The sequence below is a fragment of the Mustela putorius genome, unplaced genomic scaffold, assembly GCF_011764305.1.
Source record: "Mustela putorius furo isolate JIRA1106 unplaced genomic scaffold, ASM1176430v1.1 tig00000551_pilon_pilon_pilon, whole genome shotgun sequence".
NCBI classification, from domain to species: domain Eukaryota; kingdom Metazoa; phylum Chordata; class Mammalia; order Carnivora; family Mustelidae; genus Mustela; species Mustela putorius.
In genome coordinates, this window is record NW_025421412.1 from 325539 (window position 1) to 350457 (window position 24919).

General features: G+C 59.1%; 1 protein-coding gene across 5 annotated transcripts in view; it reads left to right on the forward strand.

Annotated features, from left to right (window-relative positions):
* The window catches only part of RASA3 (RAS p21 protein activator 3), a 114557-nt gene that overhangs the window by 71795 nt on the left and 17843 nt on the right, over nt 1-24919 (forward strand). For all 5 annotated transcript variants that reach the window (XM_045081238.1, XM_045081236.1, XM_045081237.1 and 2 more), the window contains 9 exons: nt 3834-3910; nt 14998-15078; nt 15439-15511; nt 17972-18048; nt 19648-19752; nt 21207-21363; nt 22230-22378; nt 23129-23243; nt 24239-24313. In XM_045081238.1, the coding sequence (XP_044937173.1) occupies nt 3834-3910; nt 14998-15078; nt 15439-15511; nt 17972-18048; nt 19648-19752; nt 21207-21363; nt 22230-22378; nt 23129-23243; nt 24239-24313 (909 nt within the window). The remainder of the gene's footprint in view (nt 1-3833; nt 3911-14997; nt 15079-15438; nt 15512-17971; nt 18049-19647; nt 19753-21206; nt 21364-22229; nt 22379-23128; nt 23244-24238; nt 24314-24919) is intronic.

Here is a 24919-nt window from a genome sequence, read left to right on the forward strand (position 1 = left end):
TCTGAATCTTTCTGCAGGGTTAGGGGATCGAGGGTGGCAAGGGCCGGCTGGACCTCTGTACTCCTCCATGCATCATTTCTGACCTATTCTCTCGTCTTCAGTGTTCACTGAGGTCTTGCTGCTCTTGGCGCCAAGGTCCAAGTGCTCAGTGGTCTGGGTCCCTGTGCGCTGACCCCTACCCCGGCCCTGAGGCCCATGCAGACCAGGGCTTGATGGGCCAGGGAGGGTGGGCCCTGCTGCTGTGACCACAGACCCTCTCTGCAGGCCCGGATCTGAAGCTTTTCTGAGAAAAATGTATGGGAGCCACCGGTGCTTTTTTCGTATGTGTGCTGCCGAAGCAAGCACAGCTGGTGCTTTTTTCTCTTTAAGTTACTAAACCTATTTTTCAAGCGATTTTATGTTTGCAGGAAATTGAGTAGAAAATGGAAGGAACTCTCAAGTCCTTGCCCCACCTGGTCTGTGGCTGAGACCGCGTGCTGCGTTCACGACAGCTGCTGCGCGACATGGTCAGAGGCTATGCGCCCCAGGGTCGGGCAGGGGCGGGGTCCCACCTGCAGAATCCTGTGGGGTGGCCCTGTGGGGTTACCAGAGACGACCCCTCTCTTGTTCTGCTATTTGTTTCCTAGTTAGCTTGTCTAGAAGGTGAATCGATTTTATGATTCTGTTGTGTCTTTTTTCTGCTCACTTTGGATTTAGTTTGGTCTCCTCCTAGACTCCTTACATTATTTTCTTTAGAGAATTTGCGTATTTATTTGGTAGAGTGAGAGGGGATGTACGAATGGGATGAGGGGCAGAGGGAGAAGCAGGTCCCCGCCGCGCAGGGAGCCCCACACGGGACTCCATCCCAGGACCCCGGGATCATGACCTGAGCTGAAGGCAGTCGCTTCCCCGACGGAGAGCCCAGGCGCCCTGAGATCCCTTACATTATTAGTGAGGTTAGATCTCTCCGACCTGCGCGGCTGCTGCTGTAAAGTCCCCATAAGCACTGCTTTTCGCAGCGGCCCATGTGCTGTGATGAGTTTTATTTTCATTTTCACTTATGAAAAGAAATGAGCTGAAAATATCTCTCAGTTTCTCCTGAGACGTTTTTGGGCTTGGTCGTTTGGAAGTTTGCTGGTTCACCTTCAGATACTGGGTGATGAAGCTGTCTTTCTGCCCTGACTTCCCGCTTCCTGTGCGTTCTCCCGAGAGCGGCTGCCGTGTGATGCGCCTCCCGGTGCGAGCCGCTGTCTGTGCCGCAGGACGGGGAGCCCCAGGTGGCCGCCGGAGCAGGGGTGGGCGGGGGTTCGCCTCCCAGTTGCTAGCCATTCGCCTTAAGTAAAAATGGGAAAAACTACCAAATCAGCCTTTTTCAATGCACCAGCCTAAGACTGTTTTCTCCTCAGAGAAGCTGAGTGTCTGTGCCGCGCCTGGGCTCTGGGCGCCGCCCCACCCCCCCAGCTTAGCACGTTGGGGCCAGAGCCTTCGAGGGCAGGGGGCAGGTTTGTGGGTTTCGAAGCTGTGCAGAGGTCGAGCTGGAAAACCCGCATTTCCTGCCGCCCTGCGGTGGCGGGTGTGGCCCCGGCCCCAGCACCCTGCCCCCTGGGTGTTGGCGTTTGTGGCGGGCTTGTTTGTGAGCAAGCTGGCGTGTCCCCCACAGGGCACGGGACACGCCCAGACCCTCCATCCGCTGCGCAGCGACTCGTGGGAACTTCTGAGCCGCAGCCATATTGGGGCGCCTGGGGGCCGGGGGCAGGGGCGTCCGCTCCATGCCGGCGGCGTCTGGGTGGTTAGGGTCACCGCCCACCCTCCTCTCCCGAATCTGCAGAATGTAGTGACCCGAGCCTGAGTGCAGAGTGTCTGCCTCTCCGCTGGCAAGGGCTCGCCCTCGGGAGGAAGCGGCAGCCATGGGGTTCGCTGCCGTGGGTGCCTTCTCCTCCCGGTGGGGGACAGGAAACGCGCCGCGGGTCATCCACGGCGGGGGTCCGTCTGGCCCAGACACGTGCTCTCGCTTCTCAGAGCCTGTCGAAAATAGGCCCTGTCCCTGCAACGTCTGTGGCCAGCCTGAAAATGAAGGCGGAAGAGAGCCGGGCCCAGCGTGCGGGAGGGCACCACTGGAGGACACAGGCTTTCCAGGAGCCCATGTGGACAGGCCTTTGCTCTGCTCTTTGATCTGCAGCCTTCACTGGCACTGGGTTGTAGAGGACAGGCTGTCTGCCGCCCAGCCGCAGCGTCCCCCCTGGAGCCAAAGGACAGCAGCGCCTGCTCCGTGCGATGCTTCGGGAAGCCTGGAGCCTGGCCTGGCCGCGTGAGGGGTGCTGTGGGCCGCAGGGCTGTGTGTGCTCCTGCGGCAGGGTTGGCGGACACTGAGGGTCCCTCGCATGGGCTGGGTGGGCCCAGAAGGTCGTGCTGCATCAGGGAGCCTGACGTTGGCACTCCTGGTCCATGAGGGGCCTTCCAGGGCCAACGCTCCCTGGGCTGTGTGCGACAGGCTCCTGGTTTCCCGGGGCCACTGGTTCCCTGGGGCCGCCGGCTGCTCCTGGCCAGTGCATCCCTCTGAAGGCAGCCCTGCCATGTGGGGCAGGAACCCCCTCAGAGCCCTTGGTGGATCCTCAGTCTGTGCTCTGGACACGGGGTGTTGCCCAGGGTCACACAGGTGTGATGCTGGCCTAGTCCTACCATCCAGGAGATGTTGCCGCACCCTCCGAGGCTACTGGTCCTGCTTGGAAGGAAGGGCCAGAAAGGGCCGCACCCAGCCTTGCCCGCAGCAGGGGGAGGTGGGCTCCCTGGGGCATCAGTGCCTGTCTCGCCCACACGTGTCAGGTCTCCCGTTTATGTCCTGGTCAAGCCAGAGGTCCAGGGGTCCAGAAGCTGCAGGAAGAGCAGGGCTGTGGCCGCCATGTTCAGAGGAGCAAACTCAGGAGGCCAGGGGGCCCCGCCGAGGGGTCTTGCCCACACTCCTCTGGCCCAGCCACCTGGCCCACCATCTCGGGCTTGGATTCTTCTAGGACAAGCAGTTTTCCTCCCCAAGCTGCAGAGTCATGAAGTTTTAGTCGGAAAGGACCTTGGAGGTGCTCCCATTCAGCTTTCTTGTCCAGTAAAAAAGATGGTTTTGGGCTCCGAGGCGGCTCAGTCAGTTGAGCATCTGACCTGATTATAGCTCTTGATCTCGGGGCTGTGAGTTCTAACCCCACACTGGGCTCCAGTGGTCTGAGCCGACTTAAGAGAAGTGCTGATTTTCACATTGTAGTGCGTGCTCCTATAAATCGTCAGTGCGTCACGCCTGCTGCTGTTGGGTGTTTCTGAGGGAGCAGGTTCCTCTTCATGGAAGCCCCTCCCCCGACCCTTGATGGTGACCTGATTGGGTCCTGCAGCTGATCTGTCCTTTGCACAGATGCAGACGCAGGCAGAGAACAGCACTGGTCTTGTTCTCGGAATGCTGGTCCCCTCTGCTCCCGTCTCCTTAGAAGCATCCATGAGCACTAACTTCCTGTCTGGGGCCCAGGACTGAGACCCCTTGTCTAGGGCTCGGGCCTCACACACAGACAGAAGGATGAGATGGTCCAGAGCCGTGTGTACCTGCACGCGGGCTCGGCGTCAGAGGCAGGGACAAAATGTAAGCAAGCGAGCGAATGTGTTTGGGAGGCGGCATCCTGCTCTGTCTGGCCGCTGGCTTCTGAAGCAGTGTTCCGGGGGAGCCGTGCCCTCGGCCGGGCCTGGGATCTGAGTGGGGGTGGGGCGGTGCTGGGGTTGCCACGTGGGGTCAGGCAGCTTCACGTTTGTGAGCAGAGACCCTGGGAGCGCCCCCCGCGCGTGGCCATCCCCTCATGACCCTCTATTCTCGTGTCTTCCAGGGCAAGGTCCACCTGGAGCTGAGGCTGAGCGAGGTCATCACCGACACGGGCGCCGTCTGCCACAAGCTGGCCACGCGGTAAGACGCAGACGGCAGTCTTCTCGGGACCAGTGACTCCGCGCAGGCGGTGGGCAGGCTGTCGTTCTTCACGCGCATGACTCAGAATTCCGGAGTCGCGGATCCCCACGAGGACGCTTCTCTGGCGGGGCGGGCGCGTCATCCTCACACCCTCCTTCAAGCAGACGTGCGTCCGGGAGGGGACGCACTGGCGTCCGCAGCAGCCGCGGTCAGGGAGACGTGTAGACACAGGTGCTGTGTGTGCCCAGGCCATCCCGATGAGGGGACTGTCGGGGGGCGTGTGCGAGGCCAGTCAGCAGCCCTGCGGCCTGAACTCAGGACCCGCCTCCCAGAATCCAGAGCGCCTCCCCCGGTCACGCTTGCTGAGTGTGAGCGGCCGTGCCCGTGTCTACATGTCATCTCCGAACCTTGTGGTGCGCTCTTGACGTTTCGGTCCACGGTCCCGTAGATCGTCTGGAGGAGGCTGAGGACGAGCTCACGCACGTGTGCAGGGTCCTTGCCTTCTGAGCCCAGCGAGGCCTCGGAGGGTGCACACCCCGCCGGGCTCCCGTTCCACACTGCCTGCCCCACGGGCCCCACGTGTGCCTTTGCCGGCAGTACCTGTGGCTGCCGGGGGTCCCGCGGGCGGCTGCCGAGGGTATCAGAAGTCTAGGGCAGTTGGGAGGGACTCCTGAGAAGAGGACGTGAGGGTGCCAGAAACCAGTCCTCTGGTGTTACGGACCCAGGAGACACCAGACGCTCCAGCTTTCCTCGTCTGTGCACAGACACTTTCCCGAATTGCCGTCTTCACCGTGTCTGGCAAGCAAGGGCTTCCGTGAGATCGGGGGATGCCCCTTCTTGGGCTCAGAGTGCAGGCTCTGCCTTAGCACTGTGCTCCCTCCGTCCGGTCACAGAGGATGGGGGCGGTTGAGGAGGTTCCGCTGTCGTCCGCCGCCCCCAGAGGGCCCTGCCCCGCCACCCACCGCGCCGTTCGGATTTGCCATCTCTTGGCTGAGGGTGGTCTCCGGTGTGTTGAGGTTACGGGGCTGTCACCATGGGACACGCAGGAGGACAGACGTGGGAACATGTATGGGACACCATGTAGCGTGGGGTGCCATGTGGGACACAGTGAGCTTTGGCCTTCACCCTTTGCTGCTCCCACTCTTCTGAACGTAGTTGCTCTTGGACCCTGCAGCAGTGAGCAGAGAGTTGCCGGTTTTCTCGTCTGCCTACTGGTCTGTCCCTTCTTCCAAACAGCTTAAGGGTTTTTAAAAGCAGCCTTACATGGAATAAGGAATGTGCTTTAGTGGCACAGGGACAGAACGGACCAGGCTGGGCAGAGAGCTGAGGCGGGTGAATGCGGGGGGGGGGTGGGTGGGGGACCAGGATCCCTGTTCTGAGGGCCGCCCTGTCCAGCCACACATCTGCCTGATGGAGGGCGGGTGTGAACCATTTGGCCAGGAGTAGCCGTGGTCCTGATCAGAGAACCACGGGTGTGGCACCCAGAGCACAAGACTAAGTCATACATCACAGCTACACTCTGCTGTCCCCACCTGTCCCCAGCCACCATCCACACCGTCTACGCCGTCCCCGTCCACCCCCAGAGTCCCCGCCGTGCACGCTGTCCCTACCTGTCCCCGCCCACCCTCAGAGTCCCCGCTGTGCACGCTGTCCCTGCCAACCGTGGAAGCACCTCAGACACTTCCCCGTGGAGTCGTCTTAGTGAAAGTACCGGGGATTTGCTTGGTTCCTGCATCTCTGTGGTGCGGTCCCTCTTGCTCCTTCCTCGTGCACACTAGTACACATGCTAGTACGCACCCTAGGACACAGCAGCACATGCTGCTGTGCACACTAGCATACACACCAGGACACACGCTAGTACACATGCACTAGTACACATGCTAGTACGCACCCTAGGACACAGCAGCACATGCTGCTGTGCACACTAGCATACACACCAGGACACAGTACACATGCACACCAGGACACTCGCTAGTACACATGCACACCAGGACACTCGCTAGCACTAGTGCACACTAGTACACATGCTAGTACGCACCCTAGGACACAGCAGCACATGCTGCTGTGCACACTAGCATACACACCAGGACACACGCTAGTACACATGCACTAGTACACATGCTAGTACGCACCCTAGGACACAGCAGCACATGCTGCTGTGCACACTAGCATACACACCAGGACACACGCTAGTACACATGCACTAGTACACATGCTAGTACGCACCCTAGGACACAGCACACATGCTGCTGTGCACTAGCACATGCTGCTGTGCACACTAGCATACACAGCAGCACACCAGGACACTCGCTAGCTAGTACACATGCACTAGTACACATGCTAGTAGTACGCACCCTAGGCACACACAGACACATGCTGCTGTGCACACTAGCATACACACCAGGACACTCTCGCTAGTACACATGCACTAGTACACATGCTAGTACGCACCCTAGGACACAGCAGCACATGCTGCTGTGCACACTAGCATACACACCAGGACACTCGCTAGTACACATGCACTAGTACACATGCTAGTACGCACCCTAGGACACAGCAGCACATGCTGCTGTGCACACTAGCATACACACCAGGACACTCGCTAGTACTAGTACACATGCACTAGTACACATGCTAGTACGCACCCTAGGACACACGCAGCAGCAGCACATGCTGCTGTGCACACTAGCATACACACCAGGACACACGCTAGTACACATGCACTAGTACACATGCTAGTACGCACCCTAGGACACAGCAGCACATGCTGCTGTGCACACTAGCATACACACCAGGACACACGCTAGTACACATGCACTAGTACACATGCTAGTACGCACCCTAGGACACAGCAGCACATGCTGCTGTGCACACTAGCATACACACCAGGACACTCGCTAGTACACATGCACTAGTACACATGCTAGTACGCACCCTAGGACACAGCAGCACATGCTGCTGTGCACACTAGCATACACACCAGGACACACGCTAGTACACACTAGTACACACACCAGGACACTCGCTAGTACACACGCTAGTACACATGCACTAGTACACATGCATGCACACTAGTACACATGCTAGTACGCACCCTACTCGCTAGTACACATGCACTAGTTACACACAGCAGCACATGCTGCTGTGCACACTAGCATACACACCAGGACACTCGCTAGTACACATGCACCAACATGCTGGTACACACACTACTATGGATGCTAGGACACCCTAGCACAAACACTAACACACTAGCACACACACTGGAACACAATAATACACTAGTACCCACATTATCACACACACTAGCACACACCAGGGTACACACACTAGCACCATACTAGTACACACATTAGCATGCGTGTTAGCACGCACCTAGCATACACACTAGCAGACACACTACTATGCATGGAATATGCTAGCATACATGCTACTACACATGCTACTATGCATGCCAGTAGAGACACTAACACACTAGAACACGTTAACACACTAGTACACACATTAGTACAATGCTAGCGTACACACCAGCACACATGTTAACACACAGTAGTACTCACGCTAGCATAGTGCTAGCACACACATTAGTACATGCTAGTACACATGACTACACACTAATATACATACTAGTATATGCTGGTACAGAGCTCTGATATACTAGCACACCTAGTAGACTTGCTAGTATACACCAGCACAAACTAGTCCCTGTACTGCACACACAAACATGCCGGTGCACACGAGCACACACTAGTACACAGTAGTGCACATGCCAGTGCACATGGACACACCCTAGTGCATATGCCAGCACAGTGCTAGTACACACGCTAGTACACACTGGTGCACACTGGCACACCCATTGGTACATATGATCACGCACATGAGTACACTTTGTTCAGAATCCCAGGGCCGAGGGGTCCCCCACAGGGATGCAGTGAGGAGGCAGGGGTGCCACAGTCACAGAGCAGCTGAGGTCCTCCAGCCGGGGAGTCAGCAGTGACTGAGACCACGGACTTCTCTTTCTTCACCCCACCTCCCTCCGCCAATTTTTCTTTCACTAAAAAGTACCCTTCATGTACCGTCAAGCTCAGCGTTTTTAAGGGTACACTTTGAGCACATTCACAAGGTTGTGCAGCGGTTACCCCTAAGCCCTGTCCCTTTCCAGAACGTTTCATCCTCCTGACAATGAAATCCCATCTGGAGTCGCACCCTGCCCCCTCCCCAGCCCTGACACCCGCTGGTCTGCTTCTACGGATTTGCCCATTCTGGATGTTTTATGTAAATGGAATCATATGCTCTGCGGTTCTCAGTGACTAGCTTCCCTCAGCGAGCGGGAGGTCTTCAGGGGTCATGCCCGCTGTTGCGGGTGTCACCGCTCCTATTAAAGGCTGAGCACTGTCCACCGTGTGGGTACACCACATTTTCTGGTCCGTCACCCACAGACCCCCGTTGGGTGGGTCCCACCTTTTGGCTGCTGTGAATACCGCTACCGGGACATTCGCGTGTGAGTAGGAGACCAGTTTTCATTTCACTTGGGGACATAGTGGAGGTGTAGAATCGGTGTGTTGTATCCTAACTGTGTTTCGGTTTCTGAGAAAATGCCGGGCTGCTTCTCATGAGGCTGCCCCACCCACGGGGCCCACAGCGTGTGAGGGCTCCAGCCGCTGTGTCCTCGCTCAGCCCAGACCCTCTCGTGAGCCGCCGGCTCGTTTCCTCCCAGTGCTGTGAAGCGGCGTTGACTCATGCTTCCCGGAACAATGTTGACTGTCCTTTCCTGTCCTTGTTGGCCGGCTCTGGATCTTCTCCGAAGAAGTGTCTGTTCAAGTCCTTTACGATTTTTTAATGGGGTTATTCGTATTTTATTATTAAGTTGTAAGAATTTTCCATGTATTCTGGGTACTAGACAGTTGTCAAATATATAACTTGAAGACATTTTCTGTCATCCTGTAGTCTGTCTTCACTTTCTTAACAAGGTCCTTTGTGATACAAGAATCTTAAATCTCCATCGGCCGCACCTGTTGTTTCCTGTGTTTAGGTAGATTTCTAAGAGATCTTTTCCCAATCCGAGATCGTGAAGATTGACAGCTGCATTTTCCTTCCAGCATTTCTAGGGTTTCGTTCTCCCGTTTTGGTCCTCAGTATGTGTGGAGTTCATGTCTTATGTGCAGTGTCCAGTTGGGGTCGGTGTCGGCTCCTTTCAAAGACGCAGTTGTCTCAGCACCACTTGGGGAAAGGTCCGCTCTGGCCCAGCGGCTGCCGCTGGGTCACAGTAAATGGCCGGACTTATTCGTGGACCTTGTTCTCCACGGACCTGTGTGCCTGTCCCGTCCCCGTGCTGTAGTACACAGCAGGTTCGAAGTCAGGGAGTGTGAGTCTTCCATCTTGGTCCCTTTCTCGTGACTCCCGGGCCCTCCTGAGCTCATTCATTTCCATACAAGTTTCAGGATCAGCGTGTGAATTTCTGCTGGATTAGCAGCTGGCATTTCGGTAGCGAGTGTCCTGAATCTGTAGATCCGTTTGGGGAATTAGCCATTCGAGCCCTGCCAACCCCTGAAACGGTCTGTCCTTGTGGTCAGGTCTTCTGTAATCTTCTTAAAGGGTCGCTCTGTTTCTATAAGATCTTAGAAATGTCCCCTCTTTCATTACCGATTTTAATGATTTGAGTTGTCTTTTTTGTCAGGCTCGCTTCAGGTGTGTCGAGTTGGTGGCTCTTCTCAAAGGTCCCGCTTTTCCTCTCTCGTTCGTTCTGTCCTTTGTTATCTGTGTGATTTCCTTCTTTCTGCCTGTGTAGGCTTTTTGCTTTTCTTTATCTGGTTTCTTAAGGTGGAAGTGTAGGTTATTAATTTGTGATCTTCATTCCTTTTTAACGTAGGCATTTATAGCTACAAGTTTTCCTCTAATGTTGTAGTCGCGTTTGTATTTTACGACTTTCTTCCTCAGCGCCAAGTCAGTTGTGTGCATCGGGGACTTTTGGGACAGAGCAGGAGACAATGGCCGCTCCACCTGTGATACAAAAGGCTCTGGACCCGAAATCCCGGCATCAGAACTGGCAGACTTCTCTCAGACCCGTGGCAGGCCGCAAACCCCGACTTGCTCCACATGTCGTCTCCTCGTGCCAACCTGCGTCTCTCCCACACTTGTTCAGAACCACACGTGCTCATGCCTGTGTCTTCGCCTCAGGCCCTCGCCTCTCAGAGGTTACGCGGGCTTGGGCCAATCTTGAGGTGTGTCATGGGCTCGGCAGAAGTTAAGAGCTGGGCCGAGACCATTGAGAAGTCGGTTGTACAAAAGCAGATTCATTCCAGTAGGGTTCCCTGCTCAGCCCTCCCTCCTGCCCAGCAGCACCGTGACGTACTCCCACTCCCCTCCTGTAAGCACTGGGGCCGGGCTCGGCCTGCACCTGTTGCGGGGACCTGCTCTCAGCACCCCCGACGCACATCCTTCCCTCATTGCAGGGGCGTGACTTTCCGAGGGCTGCTCCAGCCACACACCGCAGTCTCACGTACCTTAAACAGTAGGAGCGGATTCTGTCCAAACTCTGAAATCTGGCCACGCCACACTCTGTCTGGAGGCTTCAGGGGATGGTCCCTCCTCCTCGCCCAGGCAGTCCGTCTTCACGATACCCCCCACCCCCATCCCGCGTCTGAGCGATCTCCCTCCTGGAAGGACACTAGTCATTGGGTTTAGGGCCATCCTGAATGCAGAATAAGCTCATCGTCTCGAGAGCCCAAGCTTGATTACATCTGCAGAAACCTGTTTCCAAACCAGGTCACATCTCCTTGGGAACCCACCACTCAGCCCCTCACAGCAGGTGACTCCTACTGGCTGACCATCCTCCCCCCAAAGGCTACAGGACCTACATGCACTCTCAGATCCTTCTGGGCTCTCTCCACCTCTCACCCGGCCTGGTGGTCTTTTGTGGGGTGGCCAGGGGTGTTCTGGCCACCCGGCCTCCCCTCTCCCTGCTTCCAGCTTATTGCTCTCTGCTGCCACGTGTGCCCATCTCCGCCGTCCCAAGAGCAAGGCAAGGCAAGGCCTCGTCTACCTTCCCCAAATGGCAGGTTGCTTTCTGTGAGGTTCTGGTTCTTCCCGGGGGTGTCCATTCCCTGCAAGTTCCCTCCCTGCCCTTATGCACCAGGGAGCGCTTCCTGTGGGCTTTCCCGGCTGCGAGGCGGGCCGGACAGCATCTCTCCCTTCCCGGCCAGTGGAGAGTGAAAGCTGGGGAAGACCGTGCTGTTGGCTGAGCGCTCTGGTGGCTGTGCGGGCAGGGGTCTGCACGATGGGCTCACAGAAACTTCTCCGATCCTTCCACGGGTGGCCTTTCTGACTGTAAGCCTACTTTTCCGTCTGTTCACTCGTATGTCCACGTCTGCTGCGGGGACACCTGCGCGAGCCTCAGGTGGTTCGGGACCCACCATCCTGCTGTTCTTGTCGGTGTGGAGGGCGTCTACCAGTCCCCGCCTCCAACAGGTGCCTGCTCCGGTGGGAGCGGCCCGTCTTTCCAGCCAGACCTCAGGCCGGACTGTCTCGTGCTTTTCTTTCATCCCCAACAAGGGTGAATAAACCTTTAATCGTTCATTCAGTCCTTGCTCCATGCCAAGGACTGTGCGGCCTCCTGTGGCCTTCACCTTCATGGGGAGACATGTTTGTGAGCGTCTCCAGATTTCATTCGCCCAAGCCGAGCGTTGAAAGAGCCTGACGGCTAAGAGCAGCCTACCCAGCACAGGCCAGCACGGTGCTGGGCTCTGCTGGGCTCGCCGCCTTTCCTGGTGCTGCAGGCAGTCTCTTTCGGGTATCCTGTGGCCACCTGCTGCGTCTGAAAGTTAGGGTTCCTGCACTTGGCCACCTCTAAGCTCCACCATCTCTCACCACACCGGAGTCCTATTGAGGGCCCCACAGGCACCCGCTGGGGAGCCTCCCTGACTGGGACGGGGGCCAGGCTGCTGGGGACCGGGGGTGTGGTGCTGGGGGTCCTGCAGGCACCTGCTGGGGAGTCCCCTGGACCCAGACCCAGGCTGCAGGGCAGTCGGCCAGGGAAGCAGGCACTGGCCACCTGTACCTCCACCTTGAGGTGCATCCAATGAGGGTTACCTGTTTCAGGACTTCCATCTCAAATCCAGTAAAGATCTTTTTTTCTATTATTAGGGAATTACAACAGGCTACCGACCCTGGCTCTGTCTGAGGTTGGACCAATCATGAGTGGAGGCGGAGCAGCTGGCCGGCTGGTGACTGCTGGCCGTGGTGAGCTTTGTCACCGCACGGCCGGGTCCTCTGCAGCTGGTGGTCCCGCAGGCAGGCTGTGTCCTGCTCATGGGGGTGGGAAGCGGAAGCACCAGCCCGTAGCCACAGTGGGGGTTGCGGGGGAGGGGATGGAACAAGATTCCGGAGCTGCAGACCATTACTCCAGTGGGGAGGTGTGACCACGGTTTACGGGTCAGTTCGAATACAAAGTCCTGGAGATGTCAGAATGTGTACGAAATCTTGTGTTCGTGGTGCCTTGGGTTCCAGATTAGTTGACTGGGTCACTCTGTATGTCACAGTGTCCTTTCCTGGAGATAGGAATGCCCAGCAGAGTAAATACTTTACTTCTCTCTGCTATTTATCTAGAACATCCCCAAGGGTCACTAGAAGTTGTTCCGAAGACAGTAAGCCTGGAGAGATGTGTTTTGTGTGAAGTACAGGGGGGCTTGGCTTTGTGTGCCCCGGGCAGCCCCCGGGAGCGCCCACCAGCCGTGTGCTGGGCTGTGGCCCACCTGGAGCTGCCCAGGGCCGAGCGGGAGGGAGTCTGGCGCATGTTCTCTGGTTTGCGTGCTGGACCTGCCGGGCGGGAGGGTCCTTTCTTCCTCCCAGATGTCTTCGTGCAGGTGCAGTCAGTACCCAGTCTTTGCTTTGAGTCAGAGAACAGAGTGTTTCTCGTGTCAGTCTTCAGAGGAAGGAGAGATGGGGACATCTGGGTGCTGGAGGCAGCTGCTTGTCTAGGACATCAGATGTGGGGAAACTTGCTTTCAGTTTGGTGCTTAGCATCGAGTTTCTGGCCGTGGAAACCCATGATCTCTGAGGATCTGAAAGGTGGGCACACTTACCATCCAAACCTTCCTGATGAACAAGTAAATGTAGAAGACGCGTTTGCCTTCAGCTGCGGGTCAGCACGGGAGCCTCCCCACACGTCCCCTGAGCAAGCCGTGTGCGCGCTTCTCCCAGCTGCTGCCCTGTCGGCCCTCTTCTCCCCGACCTGTCTTGCCCTGCAGTCTGCAGCCGCAGCCGAGGACGCACGAGCTGCCCCACGGCACCTGTTCCTGGAAACGTGCTTGCCACGGATAAGATTGCAACAAATCCTTCTTTCCCGAAGATTTAATGCATGAAGAAATATTTCTTTAAGGATGAGTTAATGAAGGGCAGAAGGTAACCGAAGACCAAGTCGGTGATCTAGGAAAGAAACCCAGAAATACTTTGCAAAGTAGAGCAGGAGTAAAGATGGGAAAAATCAGGTAAGGCTCACATCGCAGGACTGGCGTGGACGCAGCTTGAAGGGCTGTAAGCACCATGAAGGAGAAATGAAGAAAACAACCCTGCGACCAGAAAGAAATATTCTGGTAAAATGCTAGAAGCGAACTCCTTCCCAAGAGGGACACGGGATCGCTTGGCTTATGAAGGAATGTGAAAACCTGGTTGTTTCCTGACTTCCCGATGCCCAGGAGAAGCTGAAGCTCAGCTCTTCGAGGGAAAGTGACCGCACGTCTGTGAAGCCAAACGGACGTTCCTCTTTGGGAGGACAGCTGTCCTGCCATGGTGCAGTGCTGGACCCGGACCCCTCCCACCACAGACAGCTAAGGAGCCGGATGCAGACGAGTGGAACAGTTTGGATGTTGGGCAGTCGGCTTTTCGCTCTGTGACCCCAAGTCAGGGAAGCGGACCCAGGAGCCTCAGTGGTCCTGATTTTGTCCTGCAGGTGTGTGGGGGCAGGAGGCCTCCCAAGTGGGGCTGGAGGTGGGAGGGAGACAGAGATTGCTGTTGGGAGTCTGAGGCCGCTGCTGGTGGGTTCTGGAGAGGAAGGGACTTGCCAGCACTCCCGCAAGCCGTGTGAATAGAGAGGGTAACGCCCTGGGCTCAGGCGGAGCTGAAGGGGTCATGTGGGGCTTGGGAGGCATTTGACCCCTGCCAACCCGGTGGAGATCCTTGTTCCCACGGGGGGCTCTGTGCGGACTCAGAGGGCACACCTATGTGGTGGGACAAAGTCCCTGGACAGAGGCGGCCGGCACCTCCCCTGATAGAGCTTCAGGCAAGAATTGCCGTGATCAATCTGCACCCAGAGACCCTCAGCCTCCAGTCAGCTCTGTCCTTTGGAAAGCAACAGCATCTGGACACCAGCAGCCTGAAATTCCTAACGTCCCGCCGGTGCTCCAGTCGGCGTGCCAGGAACGGGACGATGGGACCCACGGCCTGGAGCAGGGAGGGTCGGGAGAAGCACAGCCGATGGCAGGGTGTCAGGATGAGGGGAAGTGGTGGTCCTGGAGCTCGCATGAACAGCTGGGCTCCCGAAATTGAAGCAAACTGGGGAGCAGGACAGTGGTGCCAGGACCTGTGGGAGGGATCGGGGAGTCTTCTGCTGAGTGGCGTGCGTGGCACGGAGCCCATGGTGTCTGCGGAGCGGCATGCGTGGCACGGCATGCACGTGGCGTGCATGGCACGGCTGGATCTGCAGGCCCCTACGTTGTTGGGGCCCCCGTTTCCCACCTGTAACATGGCCTCGCCACAGCGCCTGGTCCATCAGCTCGCAGGGGAGCTGAACTCTCAGGACGTGAAGGCAGTGGCCTCGCCCCCGGGAGGCCCCAGCAGCCTGTGCCCCTCAGATAAGACAGCCGTGTCCTGAGGGCAGCGCTCACACTCTCCTGCCCCCACGTGTCTTCCAGTTGCAAATCGGTGCACCCGTCCATGTTTATTGGGAGCGTCTGGGCCATGGGTGACCGAAGCCACCCTGGGCTCATGGTCCCGGCTGTGGACAGCCACCTGCCACGGCCTCAGAGCTGCCTGGGTTAGCTGCCTGTGGGCCCCTCCCACCCCGCTCCTGATGCCCCTGTCTCTCTCCTCAGCATCCTCGAGTGCCAAGGCCTCCCCATCGTGAACGGGCAGTGTGATCCTTATGCGACTGTGACACTGGCTGGACCCTGCAGGCAAGTACTCTGCGTGCACCTGCGCATGGGGCTGGTGGGTAAGTCACCCGCCGTGATGATGCTGGGGCTTCCAGAGAAATGCAGGAGAGGCTGTGCGCTGGGACGTGTCTTCTGACTTACTCTGGTCTCCTCTGTGGCCCTGAGATTGCTTTCTGGAAACAGCCCCTCTCTTCTCCACGCTGGGTGCCTTTGGCTCAGTAAAGCTTCCTGATTTGCATACTGGGTGGGTTGGAGGCAAACAGAAATATTGATAAGTAGCAGGAGGAGGTTACTGGTGCATTTGATCATTCAGTCTGAAGGTGCGAAGACTCGGTGTCCACAGCGTTCGTTTTAACCTTAACCCCTCCTCCTTGGTTACAGATCAGAAGCAAAGAAGACGAAAGTGAAAAAGAAGACCAACAACCCCCAGTTTGATGAGGTGTTTTATTTTGAGGTTGGTATTTGAGCTCCGTGAATGTCACATGGAGACCCTTGGGGAAGGCATGTTTCTGGCCCTGGGCCCCGGCTTCCTCCTGCAAGTTCTGGAATGACCCTGGCACGATGCCTCCCTCCCAGCCTGCGGCGTCAGCCCGGCTCCCAGGAACTCCCCTCTGGCCCCTGGGGAGAAAGGCCATTTGTTGCTTCCTTGGTTTTGAGTTGAGTCCTGACGAGTTGTACGTCCCAAGTTGTCACGATCGGTGTGTTTTTCACTGTTTGGGGTGTTTGGTTTTTGCTTGCTTCACCCGGTCTTTCCTGAGCAATGGAGGGAGGCTTGTCTCCCCAGAAATAGTGAAAGGTTTTGAAGCAGAAGAGCAAATGCGTTTGAACACAGAGATCCGCTGGCGTCCTCTCGGGACTGGGAACCGCTGACGCTCGTGAGACGGGAGGCCTGGGCGGCGAAGGCCGTCAGCAGGACAGTCGCCCACGCGGCGGCTTTAGTGTGACCCTGGCCCAGAGCCAGCGTATTCGGGGCGATGTGGTTTCTCCCGCGAGGGTTTCTCGAGGGTCTCTGTGGACTGGGTCCTGGGGGCTGAGGTGCATGAGCCTCTACCCCTATCTTCCCGAGTTTTCCCCAAGCAGGGAAGCGTGCACAGGGCAGGTTGTGCCTGTGGTGAAGTGACTGTTAGGTCAGTGGCCCTGGGGAGCCAAAAGCAAATAGCCTCTAGTCCTGCCTGGAAAGAGTCTTCCCAGAACGACGACCCTTGGGTGCAGTCTGGGAGGGGGCACTGTGAGGCTGCAAGGAAGCGTGTCTCTAAATGTTGGGTGAGGTTGGGGTGAGAAGGGGGAGTTTTGGAAGTGGGGGAGTTGGCTCAGAACCGAGGAGCTCACATGCAGAGAAGCTCGACATGTTCTGATGGATCCAGAAGCTCACAGGTTTCTAGAACACTGGAGGCTGCAGTCCGGCTTCTTGGGCCACAGTGAGGGGGGCGTGGAGTCGGAGTGCCAAGGGCACAGCACCATTCTCTGTCCCAGAAGGACATGCTTATTCCATTGCCTGGTGCAGAAAGTGGTTAAAAGATGCAGGGTTGGTCAGGAAGCTGATGCGGTCAGCCTTATCTCCGGAGGGGCCACGGCGGGGCTCCAGCAGCAGTGAGGGGGTCTGGGACGGAGAGTGAGGACAGCTGTTGGTCTGAATTCTGTACTAGAGCCACACCGGCCTGCCTCATCCCCGCAGCCTGGAACGGCTGAGGTCAGCTCCTCCCAAGCTTGCGTTGCGCACAGTAAGGCCCAGACTTTTCGCTGCCATGTGGGCCTCCTGGACAGAGACACCCACTTTCTGTGTCATATTCTTCTATTTCACTCTGCAAAAGCGCAGGTCTCCACTTGCTAGATAAATCTCGCCAGCCCCACATGCCGCTGAGCACAGACCTGCATCCTGCCGGGTCCCAGGAACGATCCAGACCTGGGCCCTCGGTGCTGTGGCTAGGGCCTACCTGACACCTGCCTCCCTCACAGCCTCAGGCCACAGGACCTTGGAATGTGCTTCTCTCTGGAGTTTATGGTCTGAGACTCAAAGGTCTGAGCCCTGCTTAACACCTAAATCCCCCTTTGGATTCTCTGCACCCGCTTTCTTCTTCTCTTGCCAACAACCCCACAGTTCTGACTTAGCCTGAGTCCCAGTGGTTGGGTTTGGGGTCGTAGACAGCTTCCTATAGGGGTTTCAAAAGGAAGTAGTGTTCAAACCATTTTCTTCCAGGGTAATGCCTAGGCTTCCTTAAAAACTCTTCAGTATCTGCACGAAGTTATTTGAGGTTCTACAGAAGCCGTCTCCGTTCCCTCACTAGATGCGTTAGGTACCCATGCAGAAGCCCTGTGACCGCCTCACTAGGAGCCAGACCGTGAGCTGTGTCGACAGTGGAGGCTCTGGGGGGCTTCCTGGAGGAGGTGGCATTTCAGAGTCACCTTCAGGCTTCCCAACATGAGCCTGAGCAAGGAAGAGGCCGGTGGTGACCTGGGCAGGGGAGCAGGCTGCGTGCTGAGTGAGGGGAACTAGTGGGGGCTCCGTGGGGCTTTCAGAAGCCTCAGCTGGCAGTGGACAAGGCCTGAGCTGGTTGGCGGCTGAACGGGTCCCCTGCTTGCGCAGTGTCAGCATCCCGGGCGGCCACTGAGCCATAAGGGCGGAGGTGCTGAGATGGGGAGGTGGGGGAGGAGCGACTTCAGGACACGGGGGAGGGTGGGGCTGAGGAGGGAGGGAGCCAGCCGGGTGCCTGCATGGGGAAGTCTGTGGTGATAGGGGGGTGAAGGGGCAGCCCTCTGGAGAAGAGGCTCCAGCCATGCCTGCAGGCTGAGACCCCACCTCTGCTCTGGGTGGGGGACCCACAGCCTTTCCCCAGGCCTGGGGGCGGCCAGGACACAGGGTACTCTGCGGGCAAGGGCATGGCACACACGGGCTTCCTCCCGTCCGCCCCTCCAGGTGACCAGGCCCTGCAGCTACAGCCGGAAGTCCCACTTTGACTTCGAGGAGGAGGACGTGGACAAACTTGAGATCCGGTGAGCGAGAAGCAGGGTTTCTGGGCTCTGGCCTGGCGGCTCCAGTCTGAACCCGCCTCGTCTGTTGGTTTTCTGTGCTTCTAAAAGGAAGGGAATGCAAAGAAAGGAATTCTCCGTTTTCTGGTAATTTCAATACTAGGACATGGGGAGTTGGTTTGAAGGAAGAGCCAGGAACTTGCCAGGGGCTCGTGGGATGGCTGAGAGGACATTGACTCAGGCAAGGGACCTTCCACGAGGGGAGGCCGACGGCCTCATGCTGCCCCCCCGCACCTGGCCCTGCTGCCCCGGGGGTCCTCGTGCTGCAGGCCTGGGTGTGTGTGGTCTGCAGCAGAGCCCACCGCAGGTCCGGCTCCGTCCGTCCTGGGAGCCTTGGGGTCTCACCTCATGCCCAGCACCCGGAGCCTCAGAGACCCTAGCCGGGCATCTTTTCCCGTCGCTCTGGGCCGGGGCCGACCCTGAGGGACCCTGCAGATCTGAGCTGGTTTGTAGTCTGGTTTCCTGTGGGCTCCAGGCTTCCTGAGGCCGGTGAGGCTCCCAGGCTTCCCACTGGGAAGATGGGCTCAGGCAGGAGGCGCGTACCCGGAGGCCCTTCCCCCGACCCACTGTGGGACCCTCGGGCTCACTCTTTGTTCCTCTCGTGGCTTCGAGCACTGAGGGAGGCCCGTCTCCACACACAGGTCAGAGGTGTTTCCGCTTTAAGTCTTCCGTTACAGAGAGCCCGCGGCCAGGGGGCCCCGGCTGCGTGTCTGAAAGTGCCGGTGGCGGTCAGAGGCCATTCTAGAGGTTGGCCATGCCCCAGCCACCCTTGGACACACAAGTCTCTCTCTTGTTCAGAAACAGAAGTGTTCGTACAAGATTGGGCTTTAAATTTGAGAGCGGAGTCGTAGCTGTTGCATTTTAAGCAGACGAACCAAAAATGTTCTTAAATATTGCCCTTATCGAAAGGAAGAAAACACAGCCCGGCAGCTCTGCTACGGGGTCGCTTGACGTTCCTCCCCATGTCCCTGACACATGCATGCTCCTCTAGCAAACCCTGTACCTTCCAGACACCTGTGGCTCCCGCCTGGACCTCGGGGACCACAGAGGGCTGACGCGGCCTTCTAGAACTTTCCCTGGGACTGCCGAGGGTGGTGAGAGGGGACTGGTCTTGGACTGTCCGCTCCTGGAGTAATCGGGTGCAGGTGTTTACCATGGGGTGCGCGGACGTTTACTGCCTCGCACCGGGGACGCCGTTCCTCCCTCCGTGCTCCCGTCCTCACACACGCACAGTTGCCGTGGCCCCACATCAGATGCCGCCCGGGGTACCGTCTCCCCACGCTGCTGAGAAGACAGAAGGCCCTCACCCCGACACCAGGCCCCCAGCTCCTCTCCCTGCCCCCAAGGCCCAGGGAGACCCCCGTGCCCGTGCCAGGCACATCCTGTGCTGACCTCACATTTCAGACATCCCCAGTCAGTGTCGCTCCTCACAGAGACGGGGCCGTGGGACCAGGGGCTCTGATCTGCCCCAGACGCCCCTGGGGATGCTGAGGAGCGCTGCTGTCCCCTGCCCTCCCGAGGTCACCCCATACGGAGATCTGTGTACCGTTGGCTGTGTTTCAGAGTTGACCTCTGGAATGCCAGCAACTTGAAGTTTGGAGATGAGTTTCTGGGAGAGCTGAGGGTTCCACTGAATGTGCTCCGCCAGTCCAGCTGCTACGAGGCCTGGTAAGCGTCTGTGCATGGCCCACGCCGTCCCGGTGGGTGGACAGACGGAGCTGCCGTGAGCAGGCAGAGTGTGGGGGCGCAGGTCGGCTCCCACTGGCCAGACGCCGTGGCTTGGCACATGGTCCGTACTCACTCTGGTGAGGTGACAGGGTTGCCGGTGAGAAATTGGCAGCGCACGGCTGCCATTTTGGCAGGCGGGGGCGGAGGGAATGTCACAAGAATGGTGGCCGAGGCCCTCGACAGACACAGATGTAGGGCCATGAGAGCCTTGCAGCTTTGAGGACAGGCCCGGGCAGGGAGGGCAGGCCGCGTGCTCCCGAGGGCCCGCCGCACCAGGCCTTCCCCATGGCCCGTCCTCCAGGAGTCACCTGCTGAGGAACCAGGCAAAGGTGTTCCAGGCAAACCTCCCTGTGCTCTGCCTCCCAGTCACCCAGCGCCTTTGTTTTATTTCCCGATCATTCCGTAAATCAGCAGCGACTGTCACCACTGTGACCGCAGACACCCACGATGGGGACATGGCGTGGTCACAGGCCATATGCCGCAGACCAGACCCACCACGTGGGCGGGCTTCTGTGTGTTGTTCCTCAAGCAGTTTACAGTCACCGGGACACGGGAATTTTGTCTTCGATTCCGTGAGGACAGCGGGTTCTGTTCCTGCTGGGATCACTCCTAGTCCTGTCACCAAGAAGGGACAGTTACGTGGCAGCCCAGTGGATGTCCACCCAGGACCTCAGGTGGCCAGGTGCCCCTGCCCGATGCAGGGTGCCCACATCCCGTGGCAGGCTGCGTGGCCCATCAGCTCAGAGCAGACAGGGTTCCCGCACGGCCTCGCAGGGTGGGACCGAAGACAGGGGTGTCCAGTGAGAAACCCCGAGGATGGGACCCCGTGCTCCGGTGGCCGGCCTGCTTCCCAGCGCCGTCAGCATCCCCTCTGCTACCGGGAGCTCTGACGCTCGTTTGCTGGAGTCACGTCAGCTGTGCTCTAGCTGTCCTTCGTTGTCCGGGGCCCGTCTCCACAGACGGAGTTCCCTTAGCTCCTTTCTCATTTCCCCCTTCTCGAACTCCTACCCCTTCCGTCCTTCCTGTGTAATCAGCCCCCAGAGGGAAGACAAGGTGGGGGCGCCCCACGACATGCACCCCGCAGGGGGTCTCTCGCCGAGAAGGGCTCTGGCGCCTGGACCCTGCGTGTTGTGGGGGTGCCGTGGGGATGACCGAGCATGCCCCCACACCCGGACCCTGTGGGGTGGGGGCTCCCACAAGAAACACCCTGCCGGGGGCCCAACAAGGGAGTGGCCAGCGCAGGGGGCAGAGAGGTGTCCAGCAGAAGTTCCTGGGGCCCCTCCTGCCTCAGACCCCGACACAGCCCGTGGCGGGCGACCAGTGCATCCTGGAGGGAACCGGCCCCTGGAGGGTGCCGCTGCCTCATGCCGCCCTTCCCTGGGTCCCACGTCCAGGTACTTCCTTCAGCCCCGAGACAACGGCAGCAAGAGCCTGAAGCCGGGGGACTTGGGGTCCCTGCGGCTGAACGTGGTGTACACTGAGGACCATGTCTTCTCATCCAACTACTACCGCCCGCTGCGGGACCTGCTGCTGAGGTCTGCAGACGTGGAGGTGCGTGAGTGTGCGGGCCCCTGCTGTGTCTTGGGCCGCCTGCGGCCCCCCCGTGAGCCAGACCCTGCGGCCCTGCGGACCCCCATGGCCCTCCACGGCCGGCTGCTGACCCCAGCCCCTCTCCTCCGGCCCCCCGCCCACCTCCCAACTCCGGACCCCAGCTCCGGACCCTGGTGCCCCAGTCCCATCTGGCTCCAGCCCCCTACCCCAACCCTGCCCCTGACCTCTGAGTGCCCTGCCTCGGTCTGGCCCCGCGCCCCACCCCGGCTCAGACCCCAGCTTCAGCCCTCGGCTCCCTCACCCTTGTTCGGCTCCACCCCGTAGCCCCTCCCAGCTGCCCCCCGCCCACCACCACCCCCACAAGGCACGGAGCCCACCTCTGGCCCTGCATATCTGGGCAGCCAGCTCCTGGTGGGTGACTCTCCCTGCTTACTGTCCCCCAAGTCTGCTCTGTGTCCAGAAATACCTGCATCTCCCTTTGCCGGAGGGACGGAGGCGTGAGCCCCACACCCCACCTGCAGTTAGAGCCCTGCGGGGACCCAGCAAGGTTCATGGTTTCGGATTTGTATGAGGTCCTGAGGTCACCGGCCTCAGTTCTAGAGGTGGAATCAGGTGGAAGAACCCCCAGGAGTGGACCCGGAGCATGTGTACAAATCAGAGGGTTGGACGTGGGCACTAGAGAAGACGTGGTTCTTTCTTAGCTTGATGGGAGAGGCAATACAGGACAGGGTTGGGGTCTGGACCCCGGTGTGGGGACCCTGAACCACCTACTCACTGACTGTGCCCGGTGGGGAGTGGGGGTCGGCAGCCAGCCCCCAGGGCTGGGGGGCTTGCGATGGGGTCCCACGGTCTCTCCTGTCCCACAGCCGGTGTCTGCGTCCGCCGCGCACGTCCTGGGCGAGGTCTGCAGGGAGAAGCAGGAGGCGGCCGTCCCCCTCGTGAGGTTCTTCCTGCACTACGGCCGTGTGGTGCCGTTCATCAGCGCCATTGCCAGCGCCGAGGTCCAGAGGACCCAGTGAGTGAGCCTCAGGCTCCATGACCTCCCCTCCCTGAGGGCTGCAGCCTGAGTCAGTGACCACCATGTGGTGAGGGCCGGTCTGGGCTGGTACCCTCAGCGCCGAAGAGAGTGCAGAGTTGGGACAGCAGAAGGGGCCCGTACCGGCTCAGGTTTTCTATCCGAAACACGCTGTTTCTTAAAAATGCACCTTTTCTGGGAAATCCCAAGGTGTGAGTGCAGGAAGGCGGTGGGCCAGGGCGCGGGTCGCCTCGGGGGTGACCAGAGGGTGGCAGCTTCAGTACTAGGCCCACAGCAGAAGACTGGGTCACCGCTGCCCCAGGACCTGTGCCCACTCTGCGGGGATGGGTCTGCCAAGAAGAGTCTGTCCCTGGAGCTCTGGGTTCAGAAGGACCCAGATTGCACCCGAGTGCCGAGATGGTGTGAAGCACGTCCTATTAGGCTGACCTTGGGTCTGGTCCTTAGAGGCTTGGTGTGAAACGGGCCTCACAAAGGGGTGGGGCTGTGGGTGTGGGGAGGTTGTGCTGACCGGTCGGCCGTGTACAGTAGGTGTGTCACACATGCCCACCTGGGGGGCTCAGGGTGCCCCGACACGAAACATCTGGCTGGGTCTCATTTTCCTCCCAGAACATCTGGAAGCAGGCCAAGCAGGGTCTGTCTCTGCATCCGCTGGGCGTGGGCCAAGGACACGCTCGGTGTCCGTCATCCCCTTGCTCTCCAGGACAGACTCCCTCCAACGCTGTTTTACAGGGACCCCAACACCATTTTCCGAGGAAACTCGCTGACCTCCAAGTGCATTGATGAGACGATGAAGCTGGCCGGGATGCACTACCTGCACGTGACCCTGAAGCCCGCCATAGAGGAGGTGAGTGGGGGTCCCACCCCGTGGCCCCCAAGGACGGGGCACGTCAGGGTCTCCGGCAGGCCCAGTGCTGCTGGGGAGGGGCGTAAGGGACGCTCGCTCCCCAGGACACTGCGCACGGACGGCAGGCAGCTCTGACCCCTGCCCCCGAGACGTGGCACACGGACGGCAGGCAACTGAGACCCCCTGCCCCCATGACACTGCGCGTGGACGACAGGCAGCCGTGACGCCCCCCACGACGCTGTGCGCAGACGGCAGGCAGCCGTGACCCCCTCCCCCCATGGCAGGCAGCCGAGCAGAATGGCAGCCCTGACTGAGGGACTCCTGCCACCTCCCCTCCAGCCTCACCGCAGCGACCTGCCCTGTGTGCTCCAGGATCTTTCTCATTGTCTCAAATTAAAAAAACGTTTACTTCAGAAAATTCTTCATTCTACTCAAGACAGAAAGACATGCAGAGAAACACTGGTTTTTCGGAGAACACCCCTTTCTTTCAGCTGTGGGTCCCCTGAACCCGCGTGCAGCGTTCTCTCTAGGGTCCCCTCAGCTGTGCATGGCCTCCTGGTACCGCTCACGCAGGGGCAGGCGCAGCCGGGGCTCCACATGCTTCCTCCCCCCGTGGCCCCGAGCACCTTGCCCAACCTCTGTGGGTCCCTGAGGGGTAGCAATTACCCCAGAACAGCTTTGTCAAGTGCAGGAACGTGAGGAAGTTTAGACTCACGTGCTGGTTTGGTCCGTGGGCACAGACCTGCCAGCACTTGGGAGGAACCACCTTTTTAACCCTGATGAAACCTGGTCGCGGGCACTGATAGGGAGCAGTCTTCGAGAAGGTCCGGAATTCCTCGCAGGTCGTGGCGCACCCGTGGCCGCACTGAAGGCCCTCCTCCCCCTGCTGCCGAGGGCCTGGCTGTGGCTCCGGAGGTCGCTGCTGAGCTGGAGGCCTCCACCCACCTGGGATCCTGGACCAATGGTCACTCAGTCCTTATAAATGCACTTTTCAGATATGCCAGGGCCACAGACCCTGTGAGATTGACCCTGTGAAGCTGAAGGATGGGGAGAACCTGGAGAACAACATGGTGAGATGTTCTTGTCTGCTCAGCACTCTTCAGAGCTGGCTGCCTGGACGCAGGGGTGGGCACGTGGCCACCCTGGGGGCTCCGTGTCTCCCTAGGCTTTGGGGTGGGGACCCTACTGGGACGCGCTCGGCGTGTCCTCCGGGGCCTGCAGCAGGGTGAACGGCCCTTTGGCTGCTGACTCCTGTGTCGTCCCTTCTCCTGGGGTGGCCGGAGCCTCCCCTCCGGGCTGGCCCGTGGCCCGGCTTCTTCTCAGCCTGGTCCGTCTTCCTGCGGCAGCAGACGTGGGTCCCAAACCCTGGCCATGTCCCCCTGTGTTCTCCTGAAGAGGGTCTATCTTTAGGACAGCCAGACTCTCTGATGGGACAGGGAGCTGTCATCTTGCATAGGGTTTCCTCAGGGTAAGTCTTTTTCATGCCTGTGAGGGAAAGAGACGGGGCTCTCTGTCGGGAAGGTGCGTTCCGGGGGATTTCGTGCCTGTCCAGTTAGTGAGATGAGCGTTGGGGAGGGAACTGCGAGGCTGGCCCCCCGCAGAGCGGCAGGGGCTCGCCCGGTGCTCGCCCCGCTGACGGCTGACCGCTATGGCCCCGTGCGCCTGCTGAGGGGACG